Source organism: Meriones unguiculatus, chromosome 7 (assembly GCF_030254825.1).
Source record: "Meriones unguiculatus strain TT.TT164.6M chromosome 7, Bangor_MerUng_6.1, whole genome shotgun sequence".
NCBI lineage: Eukaryota > Metazoa > Chordata > Mammalia > Rodentia > Muridae > Meriones > Meriones unguiculatus.
In genome coordinates, this window is record NC_083355.1 from 33,847,733 (window position 1) to 33,861,848 (window position 14,116).

Below are 14,116 nucleotides of genomic sequence, written 5' to 3' on the forward strand. Positions count from 1 at the left end.
CTACAACAAAAGGGTTGGCTTTTTTTCAGGGGGGGAGGATATGGGGAGAACAGTACCTCTGGAACTTAGGCTGACCTTGAACTCCCATTAATCCTCCTGCCTCACTCACCGAGGTGCAGTGATTACAGCTGGCTATCAAGGTTTTTGTTTTGAGGCAGGGTCTCACGTAGCTCAGCCTGGTCCATATAAACTGCATTGAATTCCTGATTGTCCTTTCTACACCTCTCAAGTGCCAAGTGCTAGGATTAATGATGACATGCACCACCACACCTGGCCTAAAAGCGGTGGGTTGTCTTGTTTTCCAGGACAGTAATACATATTTAGACTTGAGTTTCTGGCATAAAATATGCAACTAATGAAGAGCACAGTTTTCTTGTGTAGGTTTTGAGAAACTACAATTCCTCAAAATAACATAGTAAGCAACGTTTTTGTTAAAGTTTAATATGCAAGGGCCTACTTATTGTTAATTCTGTAAAAACAGCTTCAAATTTAAGCATGGCTTTACTAAAACATTCGGAACGAAAAGCCAGGGTGATGAGTCATGCATTGCAGTATTCTGTTCCAGGTAAAAGAATTACTCTGGACAGCAGAGCTTATTGGGTTATCTGTTTTAAGGCAGAACCAAAACCCTTGCCTTTCAGGTACAGCTTAGGAAACTCAGTCTTTCTCCTTTCTCCAGCCTCTTTCTCCTGCCTATGTGCTGTCGGAAATTTAGAGAGCATGATCTCATAAAAACACCTTTTATTACCATAAGTTACTCATCTTTAAAAGGCATGCCAGTTTGGGGGTTATAGTTTTGGGGAACAGGAACTTGCTATTGTGGTGGGACTGTCTTGGACTCTAGATCCTCCTGCCTCAGAACTCAACAGTATGGGGAATTACAGGTGAGCACCATAATGTCCACAGCACTGGGTAACATCATTTAGACCTTTTTCCTATTTAAAAAAAAAAAAAGCATTAACTGTTTAAGGTGCCTTTGCTAAATCTGCTTAGTCATATTCGTTGCTTTTAGTTTTTCCCCAATACTGTCTTTCATACTTAGAATGAAAGAAGAATCTGGCAGTCCTATTAATAAGCAAAATAATTTGAGGTATCACAATCTACTTTTCTTCTAATTTGTGAAAACAACTCATTCTTGAAATTTCTGTGTGATGACACAGTGGTCTCATTAACCAAACCTCAGGGCAACTTTTTTGATTACCTTTGCACACCAAGGAAATAAAATCAATTGCTCTGGGGATTTTAAATGTACTTAAAATTGCAGGGTATGCAAGGCACTTTTCAGTAAACTGATCTGTTCATGATGTAGCTCAGAATCTCAAATTCTGAGGGTGAAAATTCAACTGCAATTCGATTAAGCCACTGGTATTTCTGTAACAGAAAACAAAAAGTAACTCCCTTAGAATTTTAATTTAAAATTTGTCCACTTCTAAAAAAACTTAAAGCCTTTAGACTCGCATTAAAACGATCATTCCTAACGGTGCAGGACAGAGCACACTCAAGTGCTTGTCTTCATAGAATAAAAGTGAAATTATGCAAACAAACCTACAATATGGTGGCCAAGGCTCTTCTTCACCTGTCTCCGACTGCTTATTACCTGCCAGATTCTTCTCTCAGGCTAGGTATGAAAGGCACTATTTGGGGGAGGGGTGGGAGACACTAAAGGCAACTAAAATGACTAAGCAAATTCCTTCGAGCAAAACTCCCTGCACAAAATCACTGCCTACCCAGTGGTGTCTTAGGTTCGTTAGGGGAAAAGGACATTGGAAATGATGTTCTCAACAACTTTCAGGGGAATTAAAACCAAAGATGAAAGACGTGGGATTGGATTCTCTAAAGCTTCCTCGTATTGGTGCTACTGTGAACCATTCCATCAAGAGCTCCGGGGCGGCTGCAGACACCGCGCTGCTGTGGGAAGACACGGGGCCCAGCTCTGGAAGTGCTTCCTCAGCACTACCCGCTCGGCCACGACGGGCAACGGTCCCACTAAGTGTATGGCTTAACAGTGCACCCCTCCGCTGCAGGGAGCCCGTGGGCTCTCTCTTCACCGGCCCCCCCTTAACCCCGACCTTTTAAAGACTCAGGGTTTGCTGTGGCCGAAGGCTGCCGATTCTCAAAAAGGCCAAGCCGACCTCCACACTAGGCTGGCCCAAGTCCGCCAAGATGTCCGCGGAGGGCGCTCGCCGCAGCCAGCGGGAGCCACTGCCCACGGGGCCTTCCCCGTCCTCTGAGCCGGTCTGTCTGCGGCCCTCGGAGGGCCGGGGCCGGGCGGCCTGCGGCCCCGCTCCCCGGGGTGGCGGCGGCGGCCACCCACTGAGCGAAGCCGGGCGGGGGAGGCGCGCCGCAGCCGGCGGCCCGACGGGCGCTGCGGCGCGGCCGTTTCCCTGAGTCATCCGGGCGCCCGCCCGCGGCCTCCTCCTCCTCCTCCTCGGGAACGCGCTGTCCTCACGCCCCGGCCGCCATGCCGGCGGGGGGCCCGCCGCCACCTCACCTCCCCCCCGAGACAGCCGCGGCCCTTCCCCGGCCCTCGCCCTCCACTCTGGCAGCCGGCAACCGACCCTTCCCTACCCGCATCACGTGCCCCGGGAAGTGCGTGGGTGGGCCCTAACAGCGCCTACGGAAATGACGTCGTCTCCCCGAGTCGCATGATGTGGCAAAATGTTTAAAAAAAAAAAAAAAAAGCGGGGCGGGGGAGGGGAAGAGGGAGAAACCGGAGCCTGGGGAGAGTGATGAGTCTAAATAAAGTAGTCCCTCGGCGGCCCTGCCTCCCCGCTGGCGCAGCGGCGGATCGCGCACCGCAGCACTGCGGCCCAAATCCCTGCGCCCGGCCGCGCCGCGGCGCCCGTGGAAGGCTACATAAGGCGGAGGGGGTGAGAAGGCTGGGCGGAGTTCTGCCCCGGGATCCTTCCGCAGGGCTCAGCCGTTTCCGGAGTCTGCGCTGCTCCCGGTTCCGCCATTGCGGCTCTCCCGGCCCCTGGAGCCTCCGCCCCCGACCCCAGCTCTTTGGTCTGCCTGCCAGTTTCCTGCGTCCCCGGAGAGTATCCTGCTGAGCCCGGCCTCTTCCCCCTTCCCCTTCTCCTCCTCTCCCTTGGAGAGCCCGGGCAGGCACTGCCCCGCAGCCCCAGTGACAGGAGGAGACCATACCCCCCGACAGCGCCATGGCCCAGATTCTGCCAATTCGTTTTCAGGAGCATCTCCAGGTGCGTGTGGGTCAGGGCTGCTGAGGGCATTTTGGAGGGTAGTGGGAAGGAAGGAGCTAGCGGCTAGGCCCGAAGGGGCTCGAGGGGAGGGGAGTGGGGGTGTCGGTATTTGGCATAGATGGAGGAAGGGACACTGTCTTACAAGCTTAAAGGGTTAAGTGATAGGAGACTAGGATGGAAATGACGAATCGGAGTGCAAAGGGCGGCGAGGCCAGGCCTTACGTCTGACGGCCTCTTATTCTGTTTCCTGGATTGCAAGAACTGCGCATACTAGACCCCTTTCCATTTTACTGAGTTCATTCATTTGGGTAGTGGGTAGGTGGGGGAGATTCTGCCGCCGTTCTCCCGGAGCGAGAATTCTTGTTAACCCCGGGCCAAGCAGGGCTGTCACCTTCCCCTTGCTCTATTCCCATTTCCACATCGAGTCTGCACCCAGGAATTGTGTGGCGGGTGGGTTGGGGAGGAGCAACCTTTTTCATCCTCCCTCTGCGGTTCACAACTGAGAAAGGCACCTTGGGGTTGGGGTAGCATTGGCTTCTGTCTCGCCTTGCCTGAATCTGTAAGGAACCGAAGGTCACTCACTGCAGAAACAGAAAGAAGCTAGAGGGGCGGCTAGGGGCGGTGTCGGCCTCAGGGTGCCTGGGGTCAAGGTCCCAAGGGGAAGGCGCATATACATTTTTTTTCTTGATTTTTCGAGGGTGGCATAACTCTAAGCCTCACTTTGGTTCTAGAAGGTAGAGAGAGTTATTTAGAGGTTATTTATGATCTTTTGGAATCTAGCAGGTAGTTGTGGGATTAAGGCAGGAGCACGTCTCACGGGGCTGTGTGGAATTCAGCAGAGCCTGGATTTAAGTGCGTTCCTGCTCTGAGTCGGTCCCAAAGCAGTTGATTGGTAACTGGCTTCTTTTGGTAGGCTGGGGCGGCCTTCCCCCCCACTGCACCTTATCCTGGAGTCAGTACACCATTGTCTAACCTGGCAGCAGGCCAGCGCTTGGCCTAGGCAGGTGACCACTGGAGGGCTTCGCTGAACTAAGCTTCTTCTGAACTGCTGATTTTCCTGGTTCACTTGTCCTGACTCTGTAACACCATAATGTATTCATATTAATTTACAATTCCCCAAATATTCCCATAAAGAAGCATGCTTTCATCTCCATCTTCTGAAGGGCTAATTTCATAAAGGAAAGTGCAATGGTCCAGGTCAAATATTGGTAACTTATTGAGTGGTTTATCACTGAAGGCAAGCTGATTTACTTCTCTATATTGAGAGTCACAAAGGATGTTTGATAATAAAGAGGGCTAACTGAAATTCAGCTATGAGTAAGATAATTTCCTATTTCTTTATAGACTTTACCATGTTTGCTTACATTAAAAAATTATTTTCCTTTAGGAATTTAAATAATAGATAGTTCTTTGCCCATAAAATGATTTAAATACACTTTCAAATAATTCTTCTTATTTTGGCAATAGGATCACTATTTTGTAAAGGTCTGAAAAATGTCAAGTGACAGTGCTGATAGAGAAGTTAATTTTTGTCCTCAGTTCAAACCTGCTTGAGTTTCCTCTGTCAAGAATAGAAAGAGATAGGAGGACATTGTTCCTGGATGCTGCTGCACAATGGGCTGACCTTTCCTACCCTGCCTTAGTGGGAGGCGGCCCATGTACACGAATAAGAAACTCTTGCTTTAATTTATTGCTTGCTTTAATAAATTTAGCCATGATGATTTGGGGCGGTGGTCTTTTCTCCTCCCATCTTTGGGATTAACACTTGCCCACACTAAAGTTCACCAGAAATAGCTTTCTGCAAACAGGTATAGAGACCACACACAAGAGAAGCAAAGACAGCTGCTGATCACATGATCGCCGGTGATTTGAGTAATAGTTCTTCATTTTATTAAATACAAGACAAGAGTTGTTGAATGGTTCTGTAGGTTGGAAGCCAAACTAGTCACAAATTAAGAACAGATTTGACACCAGTGTGGCATGTGAGTTGCAATTTCTGCGAATACTTGAAGCTGTTTCCTTCTCCATTTAGGAAGATTTTGGGTATTTTGAAATAGCATTCTTGAAGATCTCTGATGTTGCTCTTCTGGAGGACTGTTGTTATTCCTTAGCTTGTGCTTGCTTGCCTGGTAGGATTCCATTGCAGTGGATAGAGATCAGTTGCACCAAAAGCCCAAATCACCAATCTCTTCCAAGATGTAGCTCCTGACCTCAGGTTTTTTTCTCCTCTCTTCTAGCACACCAGTATAAGGATTATTTCAGTTATTGTCCTAAATCTTTGATTTCCAAGCCTCTGCCATTCTGTTTAGAAAACGACTTTCTAAAACACTTAGGAGAAGAACTGGAAATGAGGAACTAGAGAGTGTAGAGTTCACTTGTGAAGCTTAAGAGCAAACTCAGAATTTATTTATTTAAACTTTTTATAAGGATTTTGCAAGTAAAACTTGCTATTTTTATATCCCTTATGTGCATTTTTTTTAGATGAAGATCTGTCAAGGCATGGAAATACATTACATAATTTTAATATTTCCTGTAATGAAGGAGTTTTTGTCATAGTTGCCGATTATGAACAAATTCTAGGCTGCAGAACTCAATGCCAGCCAGCAAAACCCTGTCTCAAAGAAGAAAACAACAAAGTCCCACTGACTGCAATTCTCAGTTCTTGACATGTTAAGCATCTTTGCATTTGACACAGTCTGTTGAACACTTGGATGCTTCTACTTTTCATTTACAGATCGGACCCTCTTCTACTTCCTTTACAGGCATGCAGTGTGTTGCTGAGTAGAATAGTAGGATTCTTGTAAGGTTTTGGTTTTCAAAGAGAAAGCCGAAAGCAATGTTTTTCTTTGATGTAATATATGCTTAGGTAGGTTGGAAGAGCACATACCACCTGGAAGTTGACTTTAGTCTACCATGAAAATAGTTTCTAAACTAAAGACAATTTTTTCAGAATTTTCTTGAAGGTTAGTTTACTCAGCTTTAAGGAGTTTGGCCAATTTAAATGGAGATACTTGTGCCCTGGTTGGGGACTACTTTAAGGTATGTACAACTCTAGTATGCATTTTAATGTGCAGTGAAATTTGTAGTTTAGGAACTTGGGTAGTGTGCTGTTGAACAGTTGTTTCTGATGATAGCTAGATTCTATCTTTAGGGACGTGGTGATGATAAATGAGACTAGAGCGTGAAGAGAGTGGCAGTCTCTTGATCATCTGCTGTGTGTTAACGTGTGATTGGCTATTTTTCAGACCTTGGCCCTTTCTCTCATATGAACAGTGGAAGGAAGTGAGGCTCAAGGCAATGTAGTCCTCAGGGCCCATAGTCAGAATGGGATTTGTGTTTAGGAGTTCAAAAACAGTATTCCAAAGAATAGAATACTCTTTATTTTTATTTTTATTTGTTTTATTTTTGAGCAGGGTCTGAACTGTGTAGCCCTGTCTGGTCTGGAACTCACTGTGTATACCAGGTTGGCCTTGAAGGTCTGGCTCCAGAGTGCTGGAGTTACAGGCATATACTACCACACCTGGCCATAGAGCATCTGTCTTTGAGACAGTCTCTTGCTAATGTTGATCAGGGTGGATTCAGACTCAAAATCCTTGCTTCTCAGCCTCCTGAGGGCTGGGATTCTAGGCCTGCCACCATGCCTTGCTGCAGTGATTGCGTTTAACAGATGCTGCACAGTGACAGGCAATGTCCCTCGGGGCCAAGAATGATTGTTCCTCTTGTAGAACACCCTGGTTTGCTTCCCAGCACACACATGACAACTCAGCGTCACCTGTAATTCCAGTTCCCGGGGCTCTTCTTACCTCCAAGGACACAAGGGACACATGTGGCTCACATACATGTATGCAGGCAAAATGCTTATGCCATAAAATAAAAAAAGTCTAATTTTTTTTTTTTTTTAAAGAGCAAGAAGCCGCACAGTTTTCCTACTGTTTTTGTTTCCTGTTGGACTTTGGCCTGGGGAAGAGATTTTCCTCTTGTTTAAAGTATGATTAGTGATGTGATAGTGAACAAAAGGCATCTCCGGGGGTGGTGAGACAAGTGCTGACCAACAGAAATGTGAGCCACATCTGTTGGTTTTATTTAAGTTGTGGTGGTTGTATGAAAGATAAAGATGGATTGCATGTTTTACTTAACTTATTATACCCAAAATACTATTTTAGCATGTAATCAGTATAAAACTTGCTAATAAGGTATTTAACAATTTTTGGAAATTTCAGTTTAGTTTGAAATTTTATTCAAAATGGGCATTTTGCATCCAGACATGTCTGTCTAGACCTTTTCTTCATTGGAAGTACTTGGTATGTATTCATACGCCTTATTGTAAGAAAGCAAAATATGCATAATTAGCTTATATACTTAAGTTTTTCTATTCTGTTTTTATCTTGGTTTATTTTTTTAATACAGGGTCTTACTTTGTAGCCCTAAGTGACTGGAACTCATGTAGACCTGGCGAGTATCAAACTCACAGAGATCCACCTGCCTCTGTTTCCCTAGTGCTAGGATCAAAGGCAAGTGCTACCATGCCCAGCTTACTTGAGTTTTCTAATAGTTGACTCAGCTACCAACTATTAGTTATTTGATTTGAATTAATGTAACAGGAGTCACAATAACCATGTTTCAAGAGTTTAGTGTGAGGTGTTGATTTTGAGGCTATGATTATGAATAATACAGGTTTTTTTTGTTTGTTTTGTTTTTTTTTGAAGCAGTGCCTCACTGTATTGACCAGGCTAACCCAGAAGTTGCTGTAGTCTTCTTGCATCCAGTGACTGCAGCTTGTCACCCCCCTTCCCACCTCCACTAGGGTTTCTTTTTGTAGCCCTGGCTGTCCTGGAACTCACAGAGATCTGCCTGCCTCTGCCTCCCAAATATTAAAGGTATGTGCCACCACTGCCCAGCTTTTGTGTTTGTGTGCGTGTTTGTGTTTTTAAGATAGAGTGTCTCTTAGATTTGTAGCTAAGAAGGCTGCTCTCAAGCTCGTGATCCTCCTGTTTCTACATTCTTTAAGGTGGTAATGAAGTGCATGTACCCAGTGAGGAAGGAAATAGGTTCATAGTTGATAGTGCTTTTTACTGGAGTGAGTGAGTTTTCTGTATCGCCATGCTAAAACTACATGAAATCAGCTTATCTTGTAAGTGGCAGGCATACCTCTAGGTGTCTCTCATCGACCCAGTAACCCTTGTTAATGCTATGAACTTGAAGAAATGGCCAGGAGCTTGGACCTGAATGTATTAATGCAAACTGCACCTGTCAAATGTGGGCTCTGAGTGTCTTGTGTAAGGGAAATATGCTCTGAGAGAAATAACTGTCAAAACTTTATTGCCCTCAAATTTGATCTGCGAAGTCAAACTTCATTGATTATTACAGCTACTTGAATACGTACTGTGTACTAAAAACCTGTTCAGTGTTTTATGCTCATCTTCCTGGGTAGTTGGAATTAGCCTTCTTTTAGATGGGAAAGCTGAAATTACAGCAGCTAACTTATAGGGCCACACAGAAAGTGATTAGATTTTAATATTTATATTTTCAGTTTGGCAAGGTGCTTTTTTTTCAGTGAGTAGTCTGTATATTAGAATTAGGTCAGTGAGATGGCTTTGCTGGTTAACGGCACTTTGCTGTGTAACCCTAGCACTGGAGTTCAACCACTTGAACCCCATGCATGACTGAGTGCACAACGTTTTCCTTTGACCTCCACATACCTACTATGGCATGCATATACATGCACACAGACACACACACACACACACACACACACACACACACACACACTGTGCACGCATACACTGTAATAAATAAAACTAAAAAATACCAAACCAGGTGTGGTGGTATGTGCATTTAATCCCAGCACTCAGAAGGCAGAGGCAGGTGGATCTCTGAGTTTGAGACCAGTCTGGTCTACAAAGTGAATTCAGGATAGCTAAGGCGACACAGAGAATCCCTGTCTCAAAGAAAAAGAAAGAAAAAAGAAAAAAATATGTATCTCTGTTTCTTGTTCTATATTGAGGTGCTCTTTAATACATGCCTTTTTATGCATTTGAATGTTTTGTCTGTATGTGGCTATATACATCAAATGAGTGCAGTGTCCACAGAGTCGAGAAGAGGGCGTTGGATCCCTTGGATCTGGAGTTATAGACAATTGGAAGTCACCACATGGATGCCGGGGATGGAACCCAGGTCATCTGGAAGAGTAGCTAGTGTTCTTAGCACTGCGCCATCTCTTTAGCCCTAGCAATTTTAGTTTGGGTGGTTTTGTTTTGGAAATAGGGTTTGCTAGATATGTAGACTAACTGATCTTCAATTCCTCATCTTCCTCCCATGGGCTGGAATTACAGGCAATGTGCCACCATGTCTGGCATAATAGCTTTTTTATGAACCTTTATGTGTGTGTTTTTTTTTTTTTTCTTCTCCTCTTTGCCTTAATTATTTAGATGATACTTTTAAAGGGGGTTTTCTCCAAGTTCTCAGAGAAAAAAAAATTCCCCCAAAAGATTAGGTTCAAGTTAACTTGTGACCAGGATTATCTGTATTCCTCTTATAAGGTAGAAGTTTTGGTACTTTCCTGTTATCTTTTCCTTATTGACAAGTGAGTGTGTTCTATTCTGAAGCCACTGTTGTCTGTTTCACTGAATATTCATGTTTTGGAGTTTATACTAATGCAGTGTTAATACTTCTGGTTCTGACTTAATAGGTGGTTTTTTTTTTGTTTGTTTGTTTGTTTGCTTGCTTGGTTTTAAGTTAGGTAAAGAAGCTTTTTCCCCCAAGTTATTTCTGAAAAGAACAGGAACCAAACTCATTAAAACTACAATTTATCCTACTATGAAATTTTAAACTGTAGTATACAGTTCTGGAAAATGCCAGTCTGGGTTTTATTTGATTATGTCAGGATTTTAGCTTGTCCCAACTTCCTCATTTAGTGGTATACTTCTTGGCAACTGTGAAGTTAGACTACAGTATAGGTTGTGTTTATGGCATAATCCTTAGTCTTTCTGTACACGTAAATGTTAATTCTTCCCAACTGGCTTGGAGAAGTGTCCTTTTATCTACTCAAGGTGCACATGTACAGCATGTTGATGGAGAAAACTACAATCTGCTCAGTTATTGAAGCCAAGGTCTTGGAGTTCTGCCAGACTGTTTCCTGTTTCTCATTTTCTTTACCTACACTATTTCTGGAGTAGGGAAGGGAAGAGCTCTGTATTGATGATGCATATGGAGGGGCCCTTAGAGATGACAATGTTGATCTTCATTTATTGAAATAAATAACTGGGAATCAGAGTAGATGAAAAGTAGGAGTTGGTTAGCAGTTGCTTTCATTTATCTCGAGTAGCTGGCTCATCTGAGAAACCAGCAACTACTACACATGCTCAGCTTGTAGAACTTACAAATGGTTAGACTTCGCTAACTTTGAGTGGACTTTCATTATTTGTGGCTGATTAATCAGGGGAAAAGAAACCTTTAAGGAGTACATGGCTTATAAAATCCATCTCTTTTCCAGTTCTTCAGTATTTTATATTTGGCCATATTAAACTGTGAACTAGATGGTTTTGTGTTTGTTTGATTTTTCTTTTTATTTTAATTTTAACCATAAAAATCTTTCAGGAAAGAATATTAACTTTGGTTCTCTGGAGGAGCAAGAAGTGCCCATTCTCTGTATCATCTCTCCAGCACAGTTTACTTTTCTATGTATAAAGAAAGTCAAATGAGTGAGTTATTTATTAAGCCTACCCAATCTTTAAGAATTTACGCTGTCAAAGAGGCTAACACTTTAGTTTGTGAATGTGTGTATCTGTGCTCACTTGCTGGCAGTAAAACCCAGAGGGCCTTGCCCCAGTTAATCATAAGCTTTTATTTCTAAGCTAACATCCCAGCCTGCATAAGCTTTTTTTTTTTTTTTAATAAAATCCACATACCTAAATTAGCTATTTTAACATGAACATGAATGTGAACACGCTATTCCACAAAACAAGACTGTGTTTGTGGCACAGTCTTGAAGACCCAGCACTCACCTGTATCTCAGCTCTAGGGAGGCTAAGGCAGGAGGATTTGAGTTTGATGTCAGACAAGACTTGATAGGAAGACCTTATTTCCAAATAAATAATTGAACAACTTAGTGCTTAAAAGTGACATCACTTGGGTGTATCTAGTTTCAAAACATTTTCATTGCCCGAGACGGAACTTGTACCTGTTGAACAATCAATCTATCTTCCTCTCATGTCTTTCGCCCCTTGGCAACTGGTAATCTGCTTTCTGTCTCTAAGGACTTCTATTTGAGGCTATTTTACATGAATGGAACATACGTTATATTTTGTCTTGTTTCTGCTGTGTTAATGGGCAGGAGGGTGGGATTTAGCTGTGTAGTCCAGCCTTGTGCTAACTTGGCATCTTCCTGTGTTAGTCTCTTGAGTCCTAGGATTACAGGCATTTACCACCATGCCTGGCCAAGGTTACATATTTAGAAATTAAAGAGACCAAAATAAATGGAAGAAAAGTTATTTTTAGATAGTGGAAACAAACTTTGTTTACATGAAGGAAACAAGATTACTATGGTAAACTAAAACCTAATATAAGCATTAAAGATATCTCTTCTTTTTGACCAAACAAGCAAGATACATCTTTTTCTTTTTGAGGCAGGCTCCCACTGCATAACCTTAACTGGCCTGAAACTTGCTGTGTAGACCAGGCTGGTCTTAAACTCAAAAGATCTACCACCACACCCATTGTTGCTGCTGCTGCTGCTGCTGCTGCTGTTCTTTTGTTGTTTTTCAAGACAGGTTTCTCTGTGTAGCCTTGGCTATCCTGGACTCACTTTGTAGACCAGGCTGGCCTCGAACTCACAGAGCTCCACCTGCATCTGCTTCCCTGAGTGCTGGGACTACAGGCATGTGCCACCGTGCCTGGCCATGTTCTTCATTTTTTTTAACCTGTTTGTGCATTACAGAGATGATCTCCCTCCCCCTTTTTGGAAAAGATGGTCTACAATTTGAATAAAAGTACGTAAAAGCCTAAAATTTTTTCCCACCTCAATTTTCTCACTAATAATTAGTGATAAAGTTAGAATTTAATACAAAGTAAAAGTTAGATACAAAAATTGTTTTTGCTTGTAGTTCTAGCACTTGGGAGGCTGAGGCAGAAGAGTCTCAAGCTGTAGGCCAGCCTGGACTATAAATTGAGATCCTTTCGGGCGGGGTGGGGGGGAATCAAGCTGCCAAATAGTAGATGTTCAGTTGGTGTTAATTGAAAACAAAAATTATTTAATAGTTACAGTCTTGTGTGAACTCCCTGAAACGCTAATGTTCAGTGATTTTGACATAGCTAGTAACTCTATCTTGAATGCAGTTTAATTCATATAATCTTGAAATTTATGGCACTTAGAACCACAAAAAAATATTTCAGTAACTAATTTGTAAAATAAATAATTCTGGTTCTGTAATTTATAGCACCTGGTAAACTGGTAAGTTGGTCATGCTATCAGTTAGTAATCCAAGCAGAAAATGAGTAGTACAGCATGATATTCAATTTCTGTATGTATGTATGTGTTTATTTTTATTTTTTTGTTTTGTTTTTCGAGACAGGGTTTCTCTATGTAGCTTTGGTTGTCCTTTACTGGCTTTGTAGAATAGGCTGGCCCTACAGCAGTCCGCCTGCCTCTGCCTACCCGAGTGCTGGAATTAAAAGCATGCCCCACCACACCTGGCTGATATCCAGTTTCTTAACAGGACTGTTAGCATGTGGCAGAAAATTCGTATGAGTATGTGGAGCAGGGTGACTGCTGGGGGTGAACTGAATGTGCCCTGTCTCTGGCTAAAAAGTCTTTGTACCATGGAAATATGACATAGAAAAGCAGTTTTAGATAGTCAAACCAAGACACTCCGGTGTCTGCCCAGCAGGTGAAGTTTTTGTTGTGTTTGTGGGATTCTGGGGACTGAACCCTGTGCTTATCTCTGCACACTGCCACTGAACTATCTTCCTGTCTCTCTTGAGGGTCTTAAGGTGGGCGCTAAGTTTGAGCCCTTAAAATAAGCCCTCCTCCCTTTTGTTCTTTGCCTGCACGTTGGCATTTATATAAGAAGGGCCATAATCTTGGAATACCATTTCCATCTTGAAGATTTCAGGTATAAAAACTTCTATATTCCCTGGAGCTTTGTCAAATTGATCAACTAGTTCATCTTATTACTGGATTTTTAAATGAATGAGTAAAATTTAGTGTTTTCTTTTAAGAGTTTTAAGATTCCCAATCAGTAGTAGTTTATAAATAGGGAAAATTCTGTAGCTCTTTAAGAGACTCTAGTATGAGGCAGCTAAATGTCTTTGCAGTCCTTGTCTCTGGCTGATCATTCTTTGCTTGTATTGCATCCAGTTTGTGTTTACTGTGAGAGTCAGGAGCTCTCCCGATAGTGATTCCTTTGAAGGCTCACCTGGAGTAGAAACAAACCTGGATGCTTATTTTGTTATTTCTAGATGGTTTTTTGGTGTAGTCTTGATTGTCCTGCAACTTGCTCTGTAGACTAGGCTGATCTTGAACTTTGAACTTACAAAGTTCCATCTGCTTCTGCCTCCTGAGTTATAGGACTAAAGGGGTACACCACTACTACCCGCCAGAACCTGTTTAAGTGTGGGGTCAGCAAAGGTTAAAAGTGTTTTTATTTGTTTGCAATTTGTGGAGCCAACAGAAACAATGGCTGGTATCCTGTTGATGGAACAAACCAAGGATTGCTGTGATCTCAGCATTTTTCATCACTTTTTGCAAACTACAGCAACTGCAGTTTTTGACATTCTGCTTTCTAGTTTCCAGGAAAGTCTCAGTTAAGTGACAGCTCAGCATTTTTCCAGTGTATTCAGTACTGGTAGAAGATAGAGGATGTTTAGAGTTTGCAGAGCAAATTAGGCTGCATGAAATACTTAGGCTAGGTAAGAAGTTA

General features: G+C 43.0%; 1 protein-coding gene across 2 annotated transcripts in view; it reads left to right on the plus strand.

The window, feature by feature from the left end:
• The first annotated feature begins 2,869 nt into the window (after window positions 1-2,869).
• Cltc (clathrin heavy chain) overlaps window positions 2,870-14,116 on the plus strand; it is a 62,432-nt gene continuing 51,185 nt past the window's right edge. The window contains exon 1 of one of the 2 annotated variants that reach the window (XM_060387058.1): window positions 2,870-3,200. In XM_060387058.1, coding sequence (XP_060243041.1) covers window positions 3,159-3,200 — 42 coding nt within the window. In that variant the 5' untranslated portion in view covers window positions 2,870-3,158. The remainder of the gene's footprint in view (window positions 3,201-14,116) is intronic. The other variant, XM_021626636.2, reaches the window with a different exon arrangement.